The 22,441-nt window shown below is 46.7% G+C and overlaps 1 protein-coding gene across 1 annotated transcript; it reads left to right on the top strand.

The window, feature by feature from the left end:
* The first annotated feature begins 626 nt into the window (after positions 1–626).
* IL17D (interleukin 17D) lies at positions 627–21,062 on the top strand. Its single transcript, XM_080925914.1, has 3 exons — positions 627–1,356; positions 1,739–2,034; positions 18,500–21,062. Exons 1-3 carry the CDS (start codon positions 1,342–1,344, stop codon positions 18,804–18,806), a joined length of 618 nt encoding a protein of 205 aa, XP_080782040.1. The 5' UTR covers positions 627–1,341; the 3' UTR covers positions 18,807–21,062.
* The last annotated feature ends 1,379 nt before the right edge of the window (positions 21,063–22,441 follow it).

Raw genomic sequence — 22,441 nt, 5'->3', positions numbered from 1 at the left:
ACTCTTTTTTTTTTAAATCTGTATCTATTTATAAGTTTTGCTCTGGTTAATCACAAATGAATTTTATGCTCTACTCAATATAAGTTTTCAGTACCTGGGGACTTCCACAAACTGAAAACTGTTAAAGGTAATCCAGGAGAGGTGAGCTGTCCAGTGGTTAGACACTGGAAGGTACTTTGTTGACTGGCACAGTGGAGTTCCATGGAACTCTACTAATGACAAGCTCACCCTGAAATACTCCTACAAATGGAAAGTAAGTAGTTTTTGAGTGCCAATGTCTTCTCAGAAGACAATATTAACAATGTGACAATTTATGTGCTAGTCAGAAAGTTTTTCCATAAACCCGAATGTGTTTACAGGAATTGTAAAAGGCTTAAGCTGTAAGGTTTGAAGGGACCAAAAGCTGCTACAAAGCATTTCAGTTTTAAAACATCGAAAGCAAGTGTTTTTCTACATAGCAGAACTGAAATGCAGTTTAACCACTGGTTTACAACTTGGTTAAAACCCAAAGCTGCAAGCCGTTTTAGGGAGTCAAAAAATACTTGTCACACTTTCAGAAAGTGTTCAGGAAGTCTCAACCATTTGTTTTTATTCTCAAAGAGTAAATGCTCAAAAGTAGTCATATTCATTAGCTGGATGCCTGGCAGGCAAGACATATTTAAATAATGAACAAGTAACTGAGCAAGCTCTCTTTAGATTCAATATAGTCCTTCATTTGAGCCGATTCCCCTTAATTTATTCACAGAACTTTAGGCTCATTTTACATGTCTGCTCACACAATTAATTACCATGATTGAGTTCTCCAACACTGTAAAACTAGACCAAGGGATGCCCATTTACAGCATGTGTCAGGGGGGGAGGGTATTTATTACTCTGCCTTTAGCTGAATAAGAGGCATGGAGTCATTTTATGAGTATTTAAGAGAAAACAGTCTCCTCTCGCCTCACAGAACATAACTGGTTTTTCATGTCTAGAAAAATCCTTCAAACTATGAAATCCCAGAAGAGGAAGTGGTCCCAAGGAGAGTCCTTCTAGGTTGGAGTTCATTCATTTCCAAGTGGCCTGTCCATCTCCTGTACCGCTTTAATGCCTTAGAGAAATCAGTTTCCTCTGAGCCAAAGTCGGCCTCCAGACTGCATCCCGGAGGCCCCACTGGTCGGTGCCGAGACGTCGAGGCCAGTCACCACCTCCTCCTCCAGCCAGGCTGTCCGCCAGTCCACTTCTGTAGGGGAGACACCCTGCCCGCAGGCCACACGCCCCGGGTGTGCGGCGCCTTTATTTACTTCGCAGAAGAACCTTCAGCCCCCTCCAAACAAGTCTGGAAAGCATTACGGCGACGCGATGCTGGGGACACTGGTGAGCGCCCTCGGGGATACCGGCGAGGGCATGGCCGAGGCCGGGCTGGGGCTAAGGGACAGGGGAGGACGGCGGGACGGCCAGGATAGGCGTCTCACAAACACTCGCAGCCCGCCGCGCAGCAGCCCGGCAGGCACACGCACACGTGCATGCGCGCCCCGCACCCGCCCCCCGCGCGGGCTCCGGCTTTGGGGGGCGGCGGCGGCGGGGGCCGGGGAAGCGCAGGCCGGCGGCGGGCCGGGCCCCGGGGACCGCGAGGGCGGCGGGCGGGCGGGGACGGCGCTCGGGGGCCGGCCCGCGCGGCGCCCATGCTCGGGGAGGGCCTCACGGTGTGCAGAGCGCCGGGCGGGTCCCACGAGGTTGAGTGAGGCCTGTCCCGCAGGTCTGGATGCTCGTGGTCGGCTTCCTGTTGGCACTGGCGCCTGGCCGCGCGGCGGGCGCGCTGAGGACCGGGAGGCGCCCGGCGCGGCAAAGGGACTGCGCGGACCGGCCCGAGGAGCTCCTGGAGCAGCTGTACGGACGGCTGGCGGCCGGTGTGCTCAGCGCCTTCCACCACACGCTGCAGCTCGGGCCGCGCGAACAGGCGCGCAATACCAGCTGCCCGGCCGGGGGCAGGTCCGCCGACCGCCGCTTCCGGCCGCCCACCAACCTGCGCAGCGTGTCGCCCTGGGCGTACAGGTGAGAGGGCCCGAGGGGCGGGGCGGGGCCTACAGAACAGGTGGGTGGGGCAGGGTGGAGTCGATGGGGAGGGGCGGGGCGAAACAAGTGGGATGGGGCGGGGTCGGGTGGGGTCTGGGCGGGGCAGAGGCCGCCACAGGGGCGAAGCCTGCAGTATAGGTGGGCGGTGCTTGATGGAAGGGGTCCTGAGGGGGATCGGGTGGAACTACGGGATGGAGTGGAATCGACTGGAGCCAGAGGGGAGTGGCAGGGAGGTCGGGTGGTGCTAGTGAGGTGGAGTGGAGTCTGAGGGGCGGGGTCCGAGGAGCGAGAGGAGGTGTTGGGTGGGGCCGGGTGGAACTATTGGGATGAGCTACAGGAGGCAGGCCAGGTAAGGTCTACAATTCCGTGAGCTCAGGGAGGAGCCAGGAGAGGCAGTTGGGATAACTAAATTGGGAGCGATTGGTTTCTACAAAGGTCTGTCTCGTTCTTTGAAGAAGTGCTGCTTTTTCTTGTCAGGTCTCTCTGTATTTGTTATGCAATAAATACCTATTCTTTGCCAGATGAGGAACACTATGAGGAACCAAGCCATATAACCCTTTATTACAGTAGGCTTGTAGGAGTGTAATCTAGAAGTGCTGGGGCGCTGAGAGCTAGGAGGCACACTCTCTGAGAAAGTGTCTGGGAAAACTAATGGGGACAGCACATCAGGTGACAAGTAAAGCTCCCAGTGTGAGGTAGCTTAAAGTTGAGGGAGGGAGAGAACATCCTTTTGAAGGTGTGACATTTAAATGGTGTGGAGAATGGGCAAGATTCTGAGGATGACCTAATCCAGGTGTTGTGTCAAAAGAAGAACATGCCCAAGGGAAGTGTGGGAATGTGCAGAAAGAGTGTGGCCAGGTTACCTGTGCAGATGCCCATGACAGAAGGCCTAAGTAACCTTCACACGATCCTGAAGACGAGAAAGATAGGCACCTTAGATGAGAGCCTTTCCAGGATGGGGTGGACTCTAGGGAAGGGCAGTTATGGGCAGAGGAAAGAGGCAGGTGTCTTCAGAGAACTACCTGCAAGGCTTTGTGGATGTTTGCCTTGTCATGCTGGAGATGGAGCCCAGGGCCTCAGATTTGCTAAGAAGTGTTTCACCACTGAGTTGAATCCCACCCCAGTAACATGTTGTTTGTTTTTGTTTGTTTGTTTGTTTGTTTTGAGTGAGAGTCTCTTTATGCAGCCTTGGATGTCTTAGAACTCTCTATGTAGACCAAGCTGGTCTCAAACTCACAGAGATCCTCCTGAGTGTTTCTTCATTTCTAAAACCGTATGGTGATCCACTCTTGTATTCCAGAGAAGATGTTATTAGTCAATTTACTATAACAAATACGTGGGCCGACAAGTTAACTCATTAGATAAAGGTGCTTGCTGGCAAGCCTAAGGACCTAAGTTTGATTCCCACAACCCACACAACAGAAAGAGAGAATAGTCCCCAGCAAGTGTCCTCTGACCTCCACATACAAAGGTATCACCTGATACACAAAATAAGTAAGGAAATAAGTAATAAAAACTAACAACCAAAATAATAAAGTTAAAAATTAAAAAGAGTTGGCTCAGTTTTAGAGATTCCAGTACATGATCAGGCAGACCTTATGCTTTTAGGCTTCTGGTACCCCACTGAGTACCAGGTGGCATTGTTTCTGGGCATGTGGCAAAGCAAAACCTCAGTCTCCTCTGTGAGCACACTTAAGTGACCCAAAGGCCTCCAGCTGGGGCTCCACAACCTTCCAATAGCAGTACCCTGAGGAGCAAGCCTTTGTCATGGTGTGGAGGGATTGGGGAGTCACTTAATATACAAACTGTAGCAGGTCTCAGTGAGAGATGCAGTGCCCAACAGTCTTGCTGCAGAGCTTCCAGGAGATAATGATGGCCTCAGCAGAGGCAGCAGCAGTGGAAAGAGACAGGATCAGATCCAGTGCTACTGAAAAGGAAGAGCTGGCTGAGTGGCTGGCTGAGTACCAGGAAGGAGGGAGCAACAGGGGTGTGAACTATGCCCTGGGTCAAGGTGGGGGCCAATTTTATCAGTTCCCTTGAGGAGCACCCCTGCCCCAATTACCCAGCCCTTGACTTGGCTGCTCTTCAGGCCAAGTCCACCTGTGACAAATCCCTTCTCACAGCTCTACCCACATGGAAGTGGGCCCAAAAGAGTAGGAAGGGGGCTCTAAAACAAATCCTACTTTATACAGGGAAAACAGGGAGTTTTGTATTATACAGCAAAACAGGGAGTTGATGCTGGCCCTCCAGGCCAAAGTACACACAGGTAACACACAGAAAGTTTCAAGTCTCTGTAAGCACGTCTCATTATGGTTCTGGTCAAGGTTGTAAAGCATAGTCTGTAACAGATGTTTGAGGATGAAGCGTGGAGTTAAGTCTTAAGCCTGTTGAGACTTACTGCCTTTGAGAGGGACAGGTGGCAAGGATGAGAGAAAGAGGGGGAAGGAGAGAGGGAGGCTGAAGAACAAGCTGGAGATCCTCTACTCGGTATCCTACATGGGGAGTTAAGTTAAGCTGTTCCTGCTGCAGGACCTTGTTTCTGACACTTGTTTCTTCCATGGCCATATCTGAAAGCAGGGAAGGAATAGGGAGGGAACTGTAGGCCCCATACTTGGGGTGACAGGATCTGGAGGGGCTATTCCCATCTGCTACTGGCAGATCAGATAGCTTTAGGCCTCTTACTCATTCTCATCCGCAGTCTCCACAACAGTGGTGAGTTATCACCCATATCTGCCCTGTGAGAAAATAGGATCCAGGTAGCTTACACTGATTATTAGGGAGCTAGGCTTCAGGGGACCATGCAGGCCATTGTTGCAGGTGCTGTTGAAGCCTGTCCTGTTTCTCCACCTCTCTGGGCACTTCCTCCACTGTCACCTCCTGAGTTAAGGAGGGTTAAAAAAAAAAGTCCATTCCAGGAAGTACAAAGGCTCATCTATGAGAGGGCTGCCGAAATCCCACCAAACCAGCTCACGTACAGGAGTGGTACCAGCTCAGAAGTGGCACATTCAACCTTCCTCTGATCTGCAGATTGTGCATTCACAGAGTCAACCAATTGGATTTCAAGAATACCTGAGAAAGCTTGCATGTCAGAATATGCAATCTTTTCATCATTACTCCCTACACTGTGCAGCAGTGTAGAATATGTGTTAGGTCACATTACAGGCCATGTATAGATGGTACAGGAGGGAATGCGTAGGACCTATTCATATTCTATACCATTACATATATGGTACTAGAGTGTCTGGGGAACTTGCTTTTCTTCTAGATTCCCAGAGCCGTCTCCTATGGGGATGGAGGCCTGAGATGGCCACATCCCTATAGGCAAAGTAGAGTGCTAAGGAAGATGGGTAGGAAAACAGGCATAGAGTCAGAAATACCACAGCACAAGAAAGATTACTGTAGGTGGAAGTCAGGTTTTAAAGCTGGCACTGAGATATCAGCTGGCTCTTGTGTGTGAGGAATGGGAATCATGGATTTAGGACAGCTGGGTCTCCAGCTGGAAGGAAATATGGTTGGATCTCACTCCTGTGTGACAACAAATTCCAGATGATTCAAAGATTTAAGTGTGAAAAATAAGGCCACAAAGAGGAAGAAAAACACGAACAATTTTATTTATAATCTTGGTGTGGAGGAGGCTTGTTTAGCAGCTCACAGCCCCAGACACCATAAAAGATAAGATCAAGAAGTGCGATTATATAATTACATGCTGTGTTGTCTTGTCGAAATAGAAGAATGCAGGGCAAGCCAAAGGAAGAAACATTTGCAACCCATGTCACAAAGGGCTCCTTTCCCAATGAGCTCCCATAAACCAATAAAGCCAGTGACATCATAGGAAGGTGGGCCAAGGTTAGGGCACATGCAGGGAAGAAAAATGATGTGATCTGACTCTCAGCATGAAGAGCTGATTACTGCAGTTAAGGAAGCAAAACACATGGAAACCAGTGAGAAACTGTTCTTTGCAGCCTTCATGGAGCTGTTTTGACAAAGGTGGGGGAAGAGGGAAGCTGACATCCTGGTGCAGTGGATGGGTGTGAATTGGGATGACTTGGTAAGAAGGAAACAGGGGTTGTAATTATCAAAAATATGTCTTGAGAGGGTTTTTTGCTGTTATTCATGCTGACTTCAGGCTCTGGGCTCAAGTGATCTACCTCCACCTCCCAAGTAGTTGCAGGTGCACACCTGTGCCTGGTTCAGTATCAGTCATATCACATTGACCCAGTGAATCAGTAATTCTCCTGCAAACCCAGGTGTCCACACACCATATGACTGGTGAGCAAGAACTTTAGTCATTGCTGTCACGGCAAGGGTGAAAGGTATCACAGTGTCCATGGATAGACAGGGAATTGCATAAGCAGCTATAAAGAAGATAGCTTTCAGATCACTTAATTAGATCAGTTACCATCCATTAAGGGAAAAGTTGGTCACATTTGTGTTGAAAGGGAAATTAACATAACATATATATAATAATACCCACCTACCCTTCCTTCCTGTCTTTCTTTTCTTCCTTCTTTTCTCTCTTTCTTTTTTCTTTTCTTTTTTCTTTCTTTCTTTCCTTTTTCTTTCTTTCTTTCTTTCTTTCTTTCTTTCTTTCTTTCTGCCATAGAGCACTGGAACTAAAGGCTGTGACCACACCTACCTGCATTATTTTTAAAGGGTCTCACTGTGTTGCTCCGGCTGGTCTCAAACTCCTGAATTTAAGTAATCTTCCTACCTCAGCTTTCTGAGTATCTGGGACTACAGACCTGTGATACTGTGCCTACTGAAAATGTTGTCTTTGTTAATAGAGTAAAGAGAAGTCTCCTAACCATGAGGAAAAGGCAGAAGCTGCAGAAATGCAGTTTTAGTATCAGAAAGACACCCAGAGCCTCCATTTGAAGGGGCCAGGGACTCTCAGAAGAGGTGCTGCAGACAGTGAGGTGGGGTTCTTAGAAGTCTGTGGCCCCATGGTTGGACTGAGCTCTGATGACATCACAGCTTAGGCTGTAAGAGATTGTCAACAGGTAAAAGACCCAAAATTGTAGGCCTGGGCACCTCTGACTTCATCCAGATCCCGGTATGTTATTAGGAAAGCAACATTCATCTTCCAGAACATAAAATTATTTTCTCATTTATCTTGTGGCCAAATATGCTTTTTCTCCTTTGCTTCAAACACAAAAATGCAAAAAATAAATCAACTTGATTGCTCAGGAACATTTTTAAAACAGCAACTTAATATATTGAGAAATGCACTGCTGGGACACTGGAGTTTATTACTGTTTAAAGACACACCAGCTTGTATGATGACACCCAAAGATAAACACCTCCCAGTACTCTGAGCAATTTTAGCTTGTTTATTCTTCTAATAGTAGGCTAAAAACATTTTCTCTAGGATATGAATAATGCAAAATAGCTTATTTTGAGGTATTATTTGTTACTTTTTTATATACCTTTTCTTCCTCTAAGAGCCTACATCTAAATTTATTTCACAACAAATAAAATTTGTTGATTCTTGGTGACCAACAGTAAGTAAAATTGAAACAGGCCTGTGGGCAGATGCTGAAGTGACCCCCTAATCCCTTGCAGTTCTTTGGTCTGTGTACTTTTCTGGAAGCCTGCCTAAGGCGGGTTCATATGCCCCTGACTTTCCTTCTTTCCAAGGTAAATTTCATGTTCAAAGTTCTGCCTTGCAGAGTTCTCCACAGGAAGAAATCCCATTTACTTCAGCCTACCCTGTCCTGGACACCCTGGCTGCCCTGTGCCAGCCTGCTGGGGGTGGCCTTGCCACCTCTCTAAACATCTTGATGGCCTAGTACTGAGAGCAAAGGTTGGGGAGGACAGATGACTTAAAAGCAGACATGTGGCCCACCAAGATGTTTGATTAAACAAGGAATTAAGGAGTCATCTTAGCATCTGCCCATAGCCCTGTAGCACAGTCTCAGTGTATGAAGAAACTTCTTCTCTCTAAATGTACCAATGCAGTTCATATGGTTTACAGTTATATCAATGAGCAGACAAGGTTATTCCTGCCCAGTGATGGCACAGGCATTCAGGGTGAACTTGGGCTCTGACAAACTGTGGCCTGTTCCCTGAGGGTTCTGATTTATAAAGGCCTAAAAGGAAAGGTCAGGCTAACAAGAAGAATGGCTCATCTAAGTGTCTCTTTTGCCCTGTGAGATGTCCACTAGTTATTCTATCAAACCTAAGGCCACATTTACCCATCAAATGTTAACAAGGACTTTTCGGGGCCCTTACTGGAACAAGAAGAGCCACTGGCTATGAACATAGGTACCGTTCACATCACTTTCAACCCAGTAAATCTTTAAAAAAAAAAAAAAATCAGAGGCAGTAGGGTGGTATGATACATACCTGCCATCCAGCTTTCAGGAAGCTGAGTTAGGAGGATCATGTTTTCAAGACTCTCGTCCTACATAAGATTATCCTGACTAAAACATGAAAGACATGTAGCGTTAGAGAAAGGTAAAGAAATCAAGAGCACCATCAATGCCTTCACCTTCCTTATCTGTGACTTCCTTTCCAGTGTCTTGAATTACCCAGGGTCACCTGTGATCTGAGAATACTAAAGAGAGAATTCCAGAAACCCATATATTTTAAGATGCAGATGATCTCAGCAGAGCCATGAAACCTTGTCCTTCCCAGGATATGAACTACCACTTTGCTCAGTGTAAACACAGTGAGTTTGCTGCTCTCTGCAGCCATACACTATCTCGGTTATCACAGTGACATCTCAGAACTCCCATGCTGTGCACAAGTGATGTGTCAGCACACTTACCTTCCTCACTTCATCTCATGTAGACACTGCATCTCCTCACAAGAAGCATGAATCTCAAAATCGATGGGATGTTGAGATTCACATAACTTTTACTACAGTATTGAATATTTTATTTTACTTAACATAGAGAACCTAATTTAACTTAAACTTTAATTTATAAGCAGTAAACTCTCTGTTGTTTCAGGCACGAGAGGCACGTTTCCAGGAAGGTATCTTGTGGCTAAGGGTTAGGGGGAATCTATAGTTTAATGTTAGAAGAAACTATCCCCACAACACCTACCCTTTAAAAACATTCATATTTGCCACTTAAAAGCATACTCTCTCATTGTCATATGTTTTCTTTTCTTTTTATTTTGTTTTTGCCAAGGCTCCAGTACAGAATTCTGAAAACTGACCAGAGTTCTGGGCCCAGGGAATCCATTCCTCTCTGAAGAGGCAACACTGGCCAACAGGGAGCAGCACAGTGCAAGCATTCTGCCGGATAGTGGCTCAGGGCCTCTCATTGCCTTGGATTTTGGGGTAGAGGGTCTTTTCATAAGTAAGTCGTTCCTTGGGAAGTTCATTCTTTCCTGTGTCTCTGCTTCATAGCTGTGGGTTGCTCCAAATAACCTTAAGATGTCACAGACCCCTCTGTCTTCCAGAAAGATGGGGATTCTGTTTTATCTAATGTGCTGGATGAGCCTCAGTAGCAGGCACTACATTCTTCCTACACCAGCTTATTAGGATAATATTCTGTTAAGAAAAAAGGGGTAACTTAGAAAAGGGACAGACACCCAAGAGAATGCCTTAGGTCTAGCTGAGAGTTTTCATAATACTGTTCATCCCTATTGGTCACTTAGAAAAGGAGGTATACTTTTCTTTTCCCAAGCAGTTTAAGTAAGAGATGTTGGTGTTTTCATATTGGATATATATATGTGAATATTTTTTAATGGACAGATGACCTTGACTTTGCTCAAGTACAAAGCTGAGTACCCCCCCCCCCCCCGTGGGCTTCTCAAAATACAGTCAGCTCTGCCACACCTATCACCTGTTAGAGAATAAAAATAAAAATATTGTCATGGGGCATTGTTCCCGGATTACTGTCAGCTTTGATGGTTGGTGGCTCCCCAGGGCCAGGGCTTTACTTTAGCATGCAGAGTGCTGCCAGGGAGGATGACAATATTTCACTCTGAACACCTCTTTCAACGCTCTTCACCTGAATAAAATGTGGGTGCTCGTGCCAACAGAAGGATTTGGGCAAATGCAGACAGACCCACATAGGACACGAAGGGACATTCCTTCTGATATAGTCCTCCACAAGTGGCACATTAAAAAGGTGGAGGACAGAAGATACAACTCCCCAAATTACTAAATTGTCAAGGAGAAAATACTAGGGACTCTTGGAGTTGAAGGAAGAGACCAGAGGCTAATATTTGTGAACTACCCCTCCATGGTGACAGCTGGCACCATAGACCAGGTGGGCTTTTCCCTCACACATCCAGGCACCTCCCCTATTGTTCCAAGGTCGGGAACATCAAAGGTGGCTCTGGACCCACATTCTGCAGCTTCCCAGGAGAGCTGAGCCACCATGCCTGTGGGCATGAGTGAGCTTTTCCTTTGAAGAGATGCTTCCCAGCTGCTCCCAGTGCTCACATTTGCCATGACAAGAGAATGAACACCCCGGGGAAGTCTGGGCTGTCCTCATTCCGTTCTCTCCCTGTGTAAGACCCTACTGCCACCATGAACTCCCAAATTCTTTCCCAAGACTCTGTCATCTCATTTGGCTACTTGGTGAATAGGTTTTACACAGAATAAGTGGATTCCCAGGTTGGACTGTCACTATGTACCAGGTGTGGACTCTTATTAGTGTCCCTAGACTGAACTGTAGTCACTACCTTGAAGACAACTAGGTTGGCCCAGGTGGCCAGGTTCCATTATTCTGTGACCTCTATTTTTCCGGATATGTGAAAGGGAAGGTGGGCAGGTGAACCTTCCTGCTGCTGGTAGCCATGAGCTTGCTCATTGGTAGGAGAGCTACATTTGCTCTGGAGCTACTGCAGCTCAATCTCAGCTCTGCCAAGTTCAGATGGCAGCAGCTAGAGAAGAGCTGACCTCTACCTCTAACTCTCCCTGGCCAGCTGAAGGCCAGGTGAAGTCCGAGAGAATCTACATCCTGGTCAGGACTGCTGCAATCCCTGCTGACTTTTTTCCATGTCCTCTTTCATGAGAAATGCACAGTGTTTTCTTTTAGGGGCCAGAGAAATGTTTTTCAGTGCTTCTTGGCAGCAGACACTGCAGCTCTTTGGCTCCCTGGGGCCTTAGCAAATGGAAGGAGGGAGGAGCTGATGGGCCTGCTGGCCACAGCTTCCCCCTAGAGGGAAGAGACTGTTTGTAGCCTCCAGTGTCCTCAGTTACCCCTGCTTCCCCCACAAAGCCCACTGCTTCAGGCCCTGGAGTTTATGTACAGGGAGATTTTCCTATAGTTTGGTGGCTCCTGCCAGCCCCAGCTGCAGAACTAACTCCAAAGATAAAATGGAAGGATAGTTTCCCCGCCCCCCAGTGCTGGGAATGGAGCCTAAAGCTTCTCCCACAGAGAAGTACCCAGCTGTCAAACCCTTCTTAATTCATTACTTCTTTTTGTTTTGAGACAAGGTCTTGTTATATAAGCCCCCATGCCTTGGACTTGTGGCAGTCCTCCTGCCTCAGCCTCCCAAGTGCTGGGATTGCAGGTGTGCACCATCAGATCTGGCTTCATTTTTCTTAAATGTGGAGACCAACCAGCCTGTACAGAGCTATCTGTGAGAGTGATCTGGAAAGCTTCTTTAAAAAATAGCAACATCTTGGCTCCATTCCAGAGCAATTAATTCAGAATCTCTAGGGGTGAGGGAAGAGCATTACTATTTTTAAAAAACTCACTTATGTGCCTCCAGTGAAGTACAACTAAGTCCCACAGCCATTCCATGGCAGTGCCAACTTGGGTTATAATGACCTTCTGTGTGAATTACTGTTAGCATGGAAGCCAATGGGGGCTGGTTTGGTCAAACAGAAAAGGCACTGGGAAAATGTGTCATCCAGTTGTTGACCACCAGTTGCTATCTGTTTGTGGTAGCAATGGCTTGCCATCCAGAGCAGATGTAGCCAGACACTGCTGCTTGGTGTAGCCATATTTCTGTGTAATCAAGAAGATGCCCAGCTTAAGTGAGCAGAACAGGTCATTGGACAGTGAGTAAGCACAGAGCTCTTGTACTCCAAAGGTAGACAAGAAAACTGAGAACCATAACTGTTTCTATTCTTCTAAAATTAATTTTTATTAGCACAATAATCATGCATATTCATGAAGCACCATGTAAGATTTCAATATATGAGTGAATTATATAACAAACAAGTTAGGATGATTGGCACATCTCTCAGGAAACAGAGATCCATATTCAGTGTAGTTCAGGCTGGCCTATAGCTTATCGTCCTCTTGCCTTAGCCTTCTGAGTGTTACATTGACATGTGTGTCATACACCGCAGACTGCCAGAACCTGTATTTCAAGTGAGAGCCACACGGGTGCTCTGTGAATGCCATGTTGTCAGTCTTGCCTTCTGTCTTGTACAAACAGGGCCTTCTCAGAAGAACCTCAGCTTTACTGAGGGAAGCTGCTTATCCATCCCGGACTTCCCACTGTCTTGGAGAATTCACCCCCCCATTCTCCCTGGGATGTGCCCTGCCGGTTCTGAGCCTTTCTTTTCTTTCCCTGTGAATTAAATCAACTTGCCAAGTTCTAAGCTGGGATTTGGGGTTGAGATGTGCTGATGTTATGGACTAAAGGAATATGCTTTCTTGAGGGAATTTTCCAAAACCTTGGAGAGTCAAGCCTGGTCTATGAGCCTTCAGGAAACTGGAGAGGTAGCTTTTCTATCAGATCATCTCCCTTAATAGGCAGCATCAGTGACTTGCTCTGGGTTACTGGCCAGCAACTAGACTGTATCAACATTTTCTTTCCAGAACTTATATCTGACAGGTCCCTGCCTTTTCTGGAAAGTCTGCTGGGCTAAACTCACTAGTCCCTAGTGTGCAAGATTTCCGGCTGCCCATTTTGTTCCTACTTACTCATGGGTGCCCTGTGTTGGGATTCTGTAAACCCCACCCCTCAGTTACCTGGCAATAGCCAGGTATGCTCCGCCCCAGTGACCTGACACTATAAAAGGGGTTGCTTGCTCCCTCCTCTCTCTTGTTCTCTTGGCCTCTTGTGCTCTTGCAGCCCTGCTCTCCTGCACCCTTACCCCTCTTCTTCTCCTTCCCTTCCCCCCTCTCCCTCCACATGCTCTTGGCTGGCCTCTACTTCTCTATTCCTCTCTTCTCTCTCTCTGTCTCTCCCCTCCCCCCTCTCTCTCTCTCTCTCTCTCTCTCTGCCTCTACTACCCTCTTAACTCTCCCATGACTTGAATAAACTCTATTCTGTACTATACTGTCATGTGGCTGGTCCCTCATGGCAAAGGGATTCCCAATATGGGCCCCCAGAGGCATCTCCCTCTCCCCCAGGCCTCACCTCACCTTCCATGGGCCATATCCTCCGCAACTCTCCATCCTTTTCCTAACACCCTGACTTCTGGCCAGGCCCCCCTCAATCCACCCCCAACCCTGTTTGGTGCCTATGAGTGGGGATCTTTGGGTTGCCTGCCTAGAGAGAATCAGTCTTACTGGACTCCATGGCTTTGAAATGGAAATGCTTTGGATGTGGGAGACCTTGCCCGGCTTCACTTGGCCCTCATAAGCACACATCAGGTGGCAAATTCCTCCAGGGAATGTGCTCATTGTTCTTTGAGTTCCGCCTCCAGACCGCTTAGAATTGTTTCCTACCATATCCAGGCCCCAGAGGCAGAGCTCTTTTTCTGTCTCTGCTGTCACTTAAATTCCTCCAAGAGCCCAGCTTCCATCACCTCTAATCATCTCTGGAGGACTTGTCCTTTGTTCTTGGATTAAGCCCCACCAGCTGTCACTCACCAGAGCCAAACTTCACACAGGGCCAGGGCCACACCACATATTCATCAGTGGGGAAAACTTGATGTGTTTCAACCGAGTCCCAGGCCAAGTTTGCATAGAGTAGCGGTCAGCAAACTCAAAGATGACAGGAGCCTGGCCTCAGAGGCCAGGTGGTTTCTGGTGGGTTGTATTTCCATGTTTGGGAAGAGAAAGGGTCCACAGAGGCCTTGCTTTCCCACAGAGCTGGTGATTCCTTTTAATTTGGCAGGGAGCTGGGTGTCTGCCAACTCAGGGGCTACTTGCCCTTCTGTGGTCCTGATCCCTCTGAGTGAGAGCCACTGCCATGAATGGCACATCTGGTCTCTATGTTGAACACCTCCTGTGTGAGGAAACAATCTAGGTGTCAAAGACATTTTGAAAATACCCCATACTTCTACATTCTATCCCAGGTGGCAGGTAAGGATGGCACATGGGAGTATCTTGTCACTGGCCTTAGCCCAAAGGAAAAGGGAAAGCTTTGGCCTGGGGACCAACTGGTATACTGGGATAGATATTTTTAGTTGGACAGGCCTTTGGCTATCAGGTACCCAAGCAAGAATAGTTTCACCTACAAAACTAACCAGAGTGACACCAGAGTGCTGGCTGTTCCCAAAGGATATCCAGGATGTTGATTGATATTGAATTGGATAGAAGATGGTCTCAGGGCAAACATACATGTCAAACAGAAGTGCCTCATCTCTGTAGGTCTTCTGAGAGGTTCCTTGGGTTCTTCAGGAATCTCTCTGGATGCTGTGTGATCTGTCTTCTTTCCCCATTCAAAGAGCTGTGAGATTAAATTCTTGTCCTGCTCTGGCTCCAGGGCTGTTATACACTCCATACCGCCCACCAGATTTTCTAGCCTGCCATCACATACATGAATACACATGCTAACACATTCAAACATGCTCAAGTCCATATGTACAGCTGTGTACCATACATGCTCACATAGCCTCACATCTACATACACACATGTCCTCATATTTCACACCCAACCTTTTCCCATGCTTCTATTCACACATACATGCTTACACACACTCATTCTCTTCTATACACACTCATGCATATGTACCCGCATGCCCTATGTTAACCCTCATACACATCACTCCAGCCATGTGACTTTTTGCAACAGTTATCTCTTTCCTGGTCCAGGTGTGTGCTGTTTCATTCTATCTGCAGCCTCCTCTGCCTCTCTGCTTAGCAAAGCCCTATACTTCATCCTCCAGGTCCCTGTAGCATTTCCCAGTCCCTCTACTGGAATTGGTTATGATCCCAATGCCTGCTGCCCATGGTCTTGCCTGTTCACAGGCTTGTATGATCTTAGAAGCAGGCCCCACAACCTTGTGAGCTCACTAAAGTACCTAGGGCCATCACCAGTCTCCACTGGTGTACAAACTGCCAAATGTCAAGGGTGCTGCCACACAGATCAGAGTCTCAACACACCAACTGTTAGTTCAGTCACTCTGATGCCCTCTACTACAGTCAGTCAGTCAGATTTAGATTTCCATGACTCTCCCATGATTTAATTACAATATTTTTTGGATTTCTTTTTCTTTTTTCTTTCTTTCTTTTTTTTTTTTTTTTTTTTTTTTTGGCTCTTCATTTAAAAGTAATTTCAAGCTTAGGAGTAGTGGCACACAACTTTAATCCCAGTACTCAAGAACCAGAGACAGATCTCTTTTTCACTTGTTTGTTTTTCAAAACAGGTTTCTCCATGTATCCCTGGCTGTCCTGAAACTCATTTTCTCTCTCTCTCACTCTGTAGACCAGGCTGGCCTCAAACTCGAAGAGGGATTAATGGCATGTGCCATCACACACCTGGGATCTTTCTGAATTTGAGGCTATCCTGGCCTACATAGCAGGTTCCAATATAGCCAGGGCTATATAATGAGACTTTGTCTCATAAAAGCAAAACAAACTGGGTGGTGGCTGATCTATGGAGTGAGTTCCAAGACTGCCATGGCTTCCCAGAGAAGCCCTATCTTAAAAAAGAAAAGAATACAAAAAGAAAAGAAAGAATCTCAGTCTTCAAGTTCATATGTTGGTGGTATGTTTGGAGTGGGCTCTTGGGAAGTGACTAGGTCATAGCACTTGATGTTGGCATTAATGGCTTCATAATGAAAAGAATTTGAGCTGGGGTGATTGATCTGCCTTGCTATTTGATATGCCTTGCCATGTAAAATGCTTCAAGAATGCCATGTTCTTGAGCTTCCAAGACTCCTAAATCAACCGAGCTAAATGTTAAATAAACCTCTCTTTTATTAAAGAGTGGTTGAAACCATACAATGTAGTCCACTCTGACCTTGAACTCATGATCTTCCTGCCTCTACCTCCCCAGTGCTGGGATGCAACACCATACCCAAGTAAACATCCTATTCTTTATGAATTACCCAGTTTCTAGTATTATGCTATAGCTCCAACAAATAGACTGAAACATCTTTTATGTCTGTGTCTGATGAACTGGCTCCATCCTCACTGAAAATTTTGAGCAGTCCCATCTCTAGGCTCTGCCTTTCTCAGCCTGGAGCTCTAGTCTCTGTACTCAGACTTGGTGCTTTTCAAAAGCTGGTGTCTCCTGCTGTTATCCTTTTCCCTCCACATGCTTCCATATCTAACTACAAACCATATCCTGACATTCAAACCCTATCCTTAACCAAGATCTACCTCTTTGTCCCAGACATGCTTCTACCAGGAAGCTGGGGGGATCTTTCTAAAGTGTCACTGGGTCACATCATTCAATGAAACCTGTCAGCATCCCATCCATATCCTTAACTAAGGTTTAAGTTCCTGACACAGAATCACTCTCCTTTCTGACGCCTCCCACCTTGTACTCTCCTTCTGTGACTTTGACCTCTACTCCAAATATCCTTCTACCCTCTTGCTCTGGGTCACAGTCCACATGATTACTTGTGTTCATTTCTGCTGCATGCCTTTGGGTGTGCATAGATGTTCTGCCTGGATTCCAGCTACCTGAACTAGGACTGAATCGAGTTCTATCAGTTTTTTGGATAAATGTTGAAAATAATTGCAGACATTATGCATCCTAGCTAGTTAGGACTTCCTTTTCCTTCATATGTTCAGTGAGAGGGAATGTCAGGAGACAGATGGGTCCCAGCAAGCACTCACTAGGTTCATTCTGCTCCCAAATTCCTGATAGTGGAACTGAGCAAACAGTAGCAACAGACTTTAAAAGTAGGTGTTTGCATACTTTGTGGTGGAGGGAAGCACAGAAGGGCAAAATTAGTGTTTGCTTAGGTCAGGCTGCATTTATCTCTCCACCTAGCACACAGGCCATCTCTCTGGTCCCTAGAAACAGTGTGTAAAGGAAATCAAACTGTTCTATGCCCAGGAGGCCTTCTTGACCCTATATACCTCTCTCTCAAACAGCACCACCATTTTCAGGGCTGCTTTCTGCAGACGAGGTCCTGCTATGGCATGTGTGCTCTGAATGCACTTTCAAAGTAAGGTCTTTTTGTGGGCAAGTGTTCTTGTTAGTATTAAGGAGAAAGACTGTCCTTGGGTGTATACTATACTCTGCAGGAATGGCATGGCCAGTGTCCCCTCTCCCACATCAACTCTAAAACAGAAAGATCTCCAAGCCTGTTCCTCTTCTTCTCCCCATCTTGCCTCTATTTTCTTCACTAGATTCAGAGGCCTCTGTTTGGTGCTTCCCTTGCTGATGAATAGTAGATCTTCAGATGTGTCTGCTGCTGGACATGTTAGCAAAGGTCAAGGCCATGATGATGGATATGAGGGTCTCTAGAACTCTGTCCAGAGGAAAGTGATCGCCTGTGTTCTAGATGGATAGATTAACATGAATTTAGGCACACAGAAGTCTCACAAACAGTGGGGATAACCCTTGTTTCTTAAAGGGGACAATCAAGAAGGGTCCTAGGTTCTTCCTCGTGATCCCCTGGGTTTCTGTAGCTGTGTAGGTGGATTCTGTGAGAGCAGGCTCTTGTTCTGGGGTTGCTTTTGTCTCCAAGTGAGCCACCTGTTTTAGCTGACCTGTGGCCTCCCCTGGGATTTGTCCATAGGCTGACCTGGAGGTGTTTACATTTGGCATATGAGTTGAAACTTATAAGAGTTGGAAGAAAATCAGTGATGGAACTTATACCATTATTTTCACTTTTCACATATCCCTGGCCAGCTCTCCTGTTCCCTGCTGTTGCTTTAGCTCCTTTAGAGAGCATGCATCTGGACAGGGTCACCTTGTGGCCTTTTGCACAGGTGTGACTCTCTGTAGGAACTAGTCCCTGCATACCTCCCAGCAGGGAACACATCTGGACCTGCAGAGCCTGGTAAGCTTGGAAGTTGGGATCACAGAGATGGCTCCTCAGAACTAACATAGCAGCTCAGGAGAATGATGCCATGTCCTGTCTTAATGCATTGGTCAGCTATGTGGTGCTAGTGACTTTGACATAGGGTGGTTTTACAAGCACTCAGGCATAGTGGTCCATGCCGCCTTCAGCATCTGAAATGATAGTGGTCAAATAGAGCATCTTTTCCGGGTCGGGGCTCACAGCTTTGTGTTCCAGATATGCCCTACCAGAACGCTCACTGCGGGCTGCATGTCAAGTCCAGCCTTCTCAGGCCTTTCTCATTTGGCCAGGCTTGCTATGTAACCCAAGTTGGCCTTGAAGTCGCAGTGATGCTCCTACTGCAGCCCTCACTCTCGCTCTTGTCTGCAGGATTTCCTACGACCCCGCTCGCTTTCCACGGTACCTGCCGGAAGCCTACTGCCTGTGCCGAGGCTGCCTGACCGGGCTCTATGGTGAGGAGGACTTCCGCTTTCGCAGCGCACCAGTCTTCTCTCCCGCCGTGGTACTTCGGCGCACGGCGGCCTGCGTGGGCGGCCGCTGGGTGTACGCCGAACACTACATCACCATCCCGGTGGGTTGCACCTGTGTGCTCGAGCCGGACAAGTCCGCGGACAATGCCAACTCTAGCATGGACAAGTTGCTGCTGGGGCCGGCTGATAGGCCTGCGGGGCGCTGATGCCGGGGACTGCCGCCATGGCCCAGCTCCCTGTGTGTGCATCAGGTCCCTTGATCCTCACAAAACCCACCCCATGATTCCTGCCCGCTGCCCTCTTTTTCCAAAAGGACAGCTACATAAGCTTTAAATATATTTTTTCAAAGTAGACACTACATACCTACTACTATTTTGAATAGTGGCAGAAACTATTTTCATACTAGTAATTTAGAGCGAGCATTTATTTTTAAACATTTTTGATATACAAGCACACCATATACGTCTGGTTTTCCTCTAGTAGGATTCTTGAGCGCATAATTGTGTTGCTCAGATGAACTTCTTTCAGCTGCACTGTGCCCTGTCTCTGAGTCCCTCCTGTTGCCCAGGCTTACCAAGGTGAAAAGGATGCTCCTGATCTGTGCACCGAAGGCCTCCCAGGTCCGTGGAGAGGGAGGGATGTGAGGAACCAGGAACTAAATTTCCTTTTGTTCTTTGGCGTATGGATGGTCTCAACTTCATGAGGATTAAATTTTTGGTATTATTCTTTCACATTCGAAAGCCACTGGTCTTAATTTGTGGCAAGAGGTGGAATGTGACATCTTAGCCAATTCTTAGGGATCTCCAATCACAGATGGGCTTAGTTTTATGGGCTTTTGGATCAAGCCAACTCTGAGGAGGAGGAAGAGGGAAGGCCAAGTCTCGGGGTGTTAAACTGTGAACCAAACCCTTACTCTCATTTAGGTGGGAAGTCTACTTCTGGGCACATTCTTTTTCAGTCACTAAAACAACAGGGCTGAAGGATTCCCTGACTGTGTACATTTCCTTTCTTCCCAGATTTTGCTCAGGTAAACATGCTTGGAGTGTTGGGAGGGAATGCAGGCCTTCAAACATTCAAAGTAGGATCTGTATCAATGAGCCACACCCTCTCCTGACTCACTTTCAGAAAATAAAAAGGGCTCAGGAAGGTCCCTGGGTCACTCCTGATGTGCCCAGGGGGACCTGTCTCCTGCACTTAGCCCTACACCTATTTTGCCCGTCACAGGCTTCTTGGTACCACCATCTGCCAAACCTACCAGTGACCCAAACAATGAGTCCCATTTACCTTAAGTTGGAGCCTCCAGAACTGTGAGCCCAAGTACACCTTTGCTTTAATGCTTATCTCAGGCACTGTACTAGAGCAATAGGAAGCTAATACAGTGTCTTTTGAATGCTCACTTCCTGTCACCAAACTCTTGGGCAACAACTTCGGACAAAACATAGTCTCTTTCTTAAACTAAGACAAGAGCTGCCGGAAGGGAATTGGGCTGCCACATGTTAGCTCTCTTCTGGGCTGTTTTCCTCATCTGGGAAATGTCATAGCACCATATTCTGTCACTGTGTTAAAATACCTCAGCAACACCAACTTTCAGTAGAGAATTTATCCGTGCTCAGAACATCAGACTTCAGCCTATAGTTTATTTGGCCTTGTTGCTGTGGGTTCCTGGCAAGGGACATATGGCTGGGGGCAGATGGAACAGAGCTGCTCAGCTCATGGTGATGGGGAAACAGACAGAGAGAAAAAAAATCCAGAGTCCCTAGATATTCTTCAGAAGCATGCCCCTAGTGTCTTACTCCCTCCTCCTGGCCCCACTTCCAGGTTCTGCCATCTCCTAAATGAGAAACTCCAGAAGTAACTCTTAAGTTTTAAATTATACATTATTCTATACACTAATGGAATCTGACACTGATTCTTGCTCAAATCAGGTCATAATCAGCTGCAGCTGGCTTTTCTGAGGCACCATTTCTGTGAGGGTGCTGTGGGTAGGATAGGATGTAATTGTGGACAGCTCCTGTGGGGACAGCTCCTGCAATGGTGTTTCACAAAAGCTGTAGGCTGAGGCAGGAAATGTGTCACCACTGTGGGCAGCCCCTGGGGGCAATTCATCACTGTAGACAGCTACTGTAGTTCCTGTGAGGGTTGAAGACTGAGGAGATGTTGTGGAGGCCATTTTAACAGGAGCCACCATTTTGGACAACTCCTGTGGGACATTTTACTGAGCTGGTGTGAGAAGGGCCTGCCTTCACTTTGATCATTTTTGTGGCAGAGTGGCTTTTGTGGTGTGCTGCTCAGGGACTACAACCATGACTAGCAGAGCAATGATTCACAGGAGGCAAGAAGGTAGTTCTGTAATTTGATTCAGTATCTGGGAGTCTGACCCCAAGTATTTTATTTTAGGCATATTTAAGCACAGTACAATTTGGTGAAAAGTTTCTTGGTGACAACTCAATTGCATGTACACAGTAAAGCACAAAGTAAACTAAATAAAGATACAATATGACTACATTGAAACTATTTGTAAGTACCTGACATCTTCCATAAAGATGGGTTGTATAGACTGAGAAAAAAAAAAGAAAAAAAAAAAAAAAACTCAGGATAAGGACATAGGGAGAATCTGCTGTGGTCTAAACAGGTCTAAAAAGGTTACCATGTTATTAAACATGTCTGTTCCAGACTTCTGGGCAGATAACAGGTTATGTCTGTTCCTTTGAAGGAACAACACTCCTGTATGTTTAACATGCCAGGTTCCTAGGACTTACCTGTGAGCAAGCACAAGGACCACCAATCCTTCTACAGTGGTTGAGTGTTTTTTTGTTTGTTTGTTTTGTTTTTGTTTTTATGCTTTTTGAGACTAGGTCTCATGTATCCCAGGCTGGCCTAGAACTTGTTCATCTGAAAATGACACATGCACCTATGGGGGACACTTAACATTCAAACCATATAAAAAGTAGGAGAGGCCAAGTTGCTTCTGAGCATCTATGCAGGCAGAATGAGTGGAGAGAGAGAACACCTCCTGGTCCTGCTCAAACTTGTCAAAGTACCTCCACAGGAATGCATCCAATGTGTTCCAAGAGCTGCAGAAACAGCTGCAGGTTTTTATGAGGTTCAAAAACAGGTCATGTATGAACACAGATTTACCACTGCTGAAGCAATATCAAGGGTCCAAAAGCCACAAAGCATGTTGGCTGCTTCTTAAACAAACTTGTTTAGTTACAGGGCTGAAGATCAGGTTAGAGCGCTGGCCTTGCATACTTGAGGGTCTAGCTGGCACCAGAGGGCTGGACCGGGACAGGCCAGGGATGGGAGCAGGGGCAGGGGCGGGCAGCCAGGGCTTCCTGGCCTAGTTCTCTAGACTTCTCTTGGATGAAAAAATGCCAGCTTACAGGACAAGTAGGTTTCTGATTTTTCCACTGTTAGCTGTCCACAATTCCTAAGTTGGACATTTCATTTCTACACATAATTTGCCACTTAATGTCTGTTTCTCACTTAAGGAGTTTGTGGCAAGTTGGTTCATATGGAAACAGTAAGGGAGGGACTATTGTTTAAAGAACATTTTAAACAATGTACAACATGTGCCAGATAGCTCATAAAAATTAGCATTTTTTAAAATGATGCTGTCTGAGAATCTGAGAGCCATGCCTGGCCTCTGCCTATGAGTCAGGATAGGCTGGATTTAGCTATAGTAACAAACCCACCTTCTCTGGTGTCTTAATTAGGGTGAGTATTCCTGTGGTGAAACACCATGGCCAACAGCAAATTGGGAGGAAATGGTTTATTTGGCTTGCATTTCCCACCACTGTGCATCTTTAAAGGATGTCAGGACAGGAGGATCACAAACAGG

Source organism: Micromys minutus (genome assembly GCF_963924665.1).
Source record: "Micromys minutus genome assembly, chromosome: 12".
Taxonomy (NCBI): domain Eukaryota; kingdom Metazoa; phylum Chordata; class Mammalia; order Rodentia; family Muridae; genus Micromys; species Micromys minutus.
The sequence above is the reverse complement of the archived record's forward strand: the minus strand, read 5'-3'. Positions and strand labels throughout refer to the sequence as shown.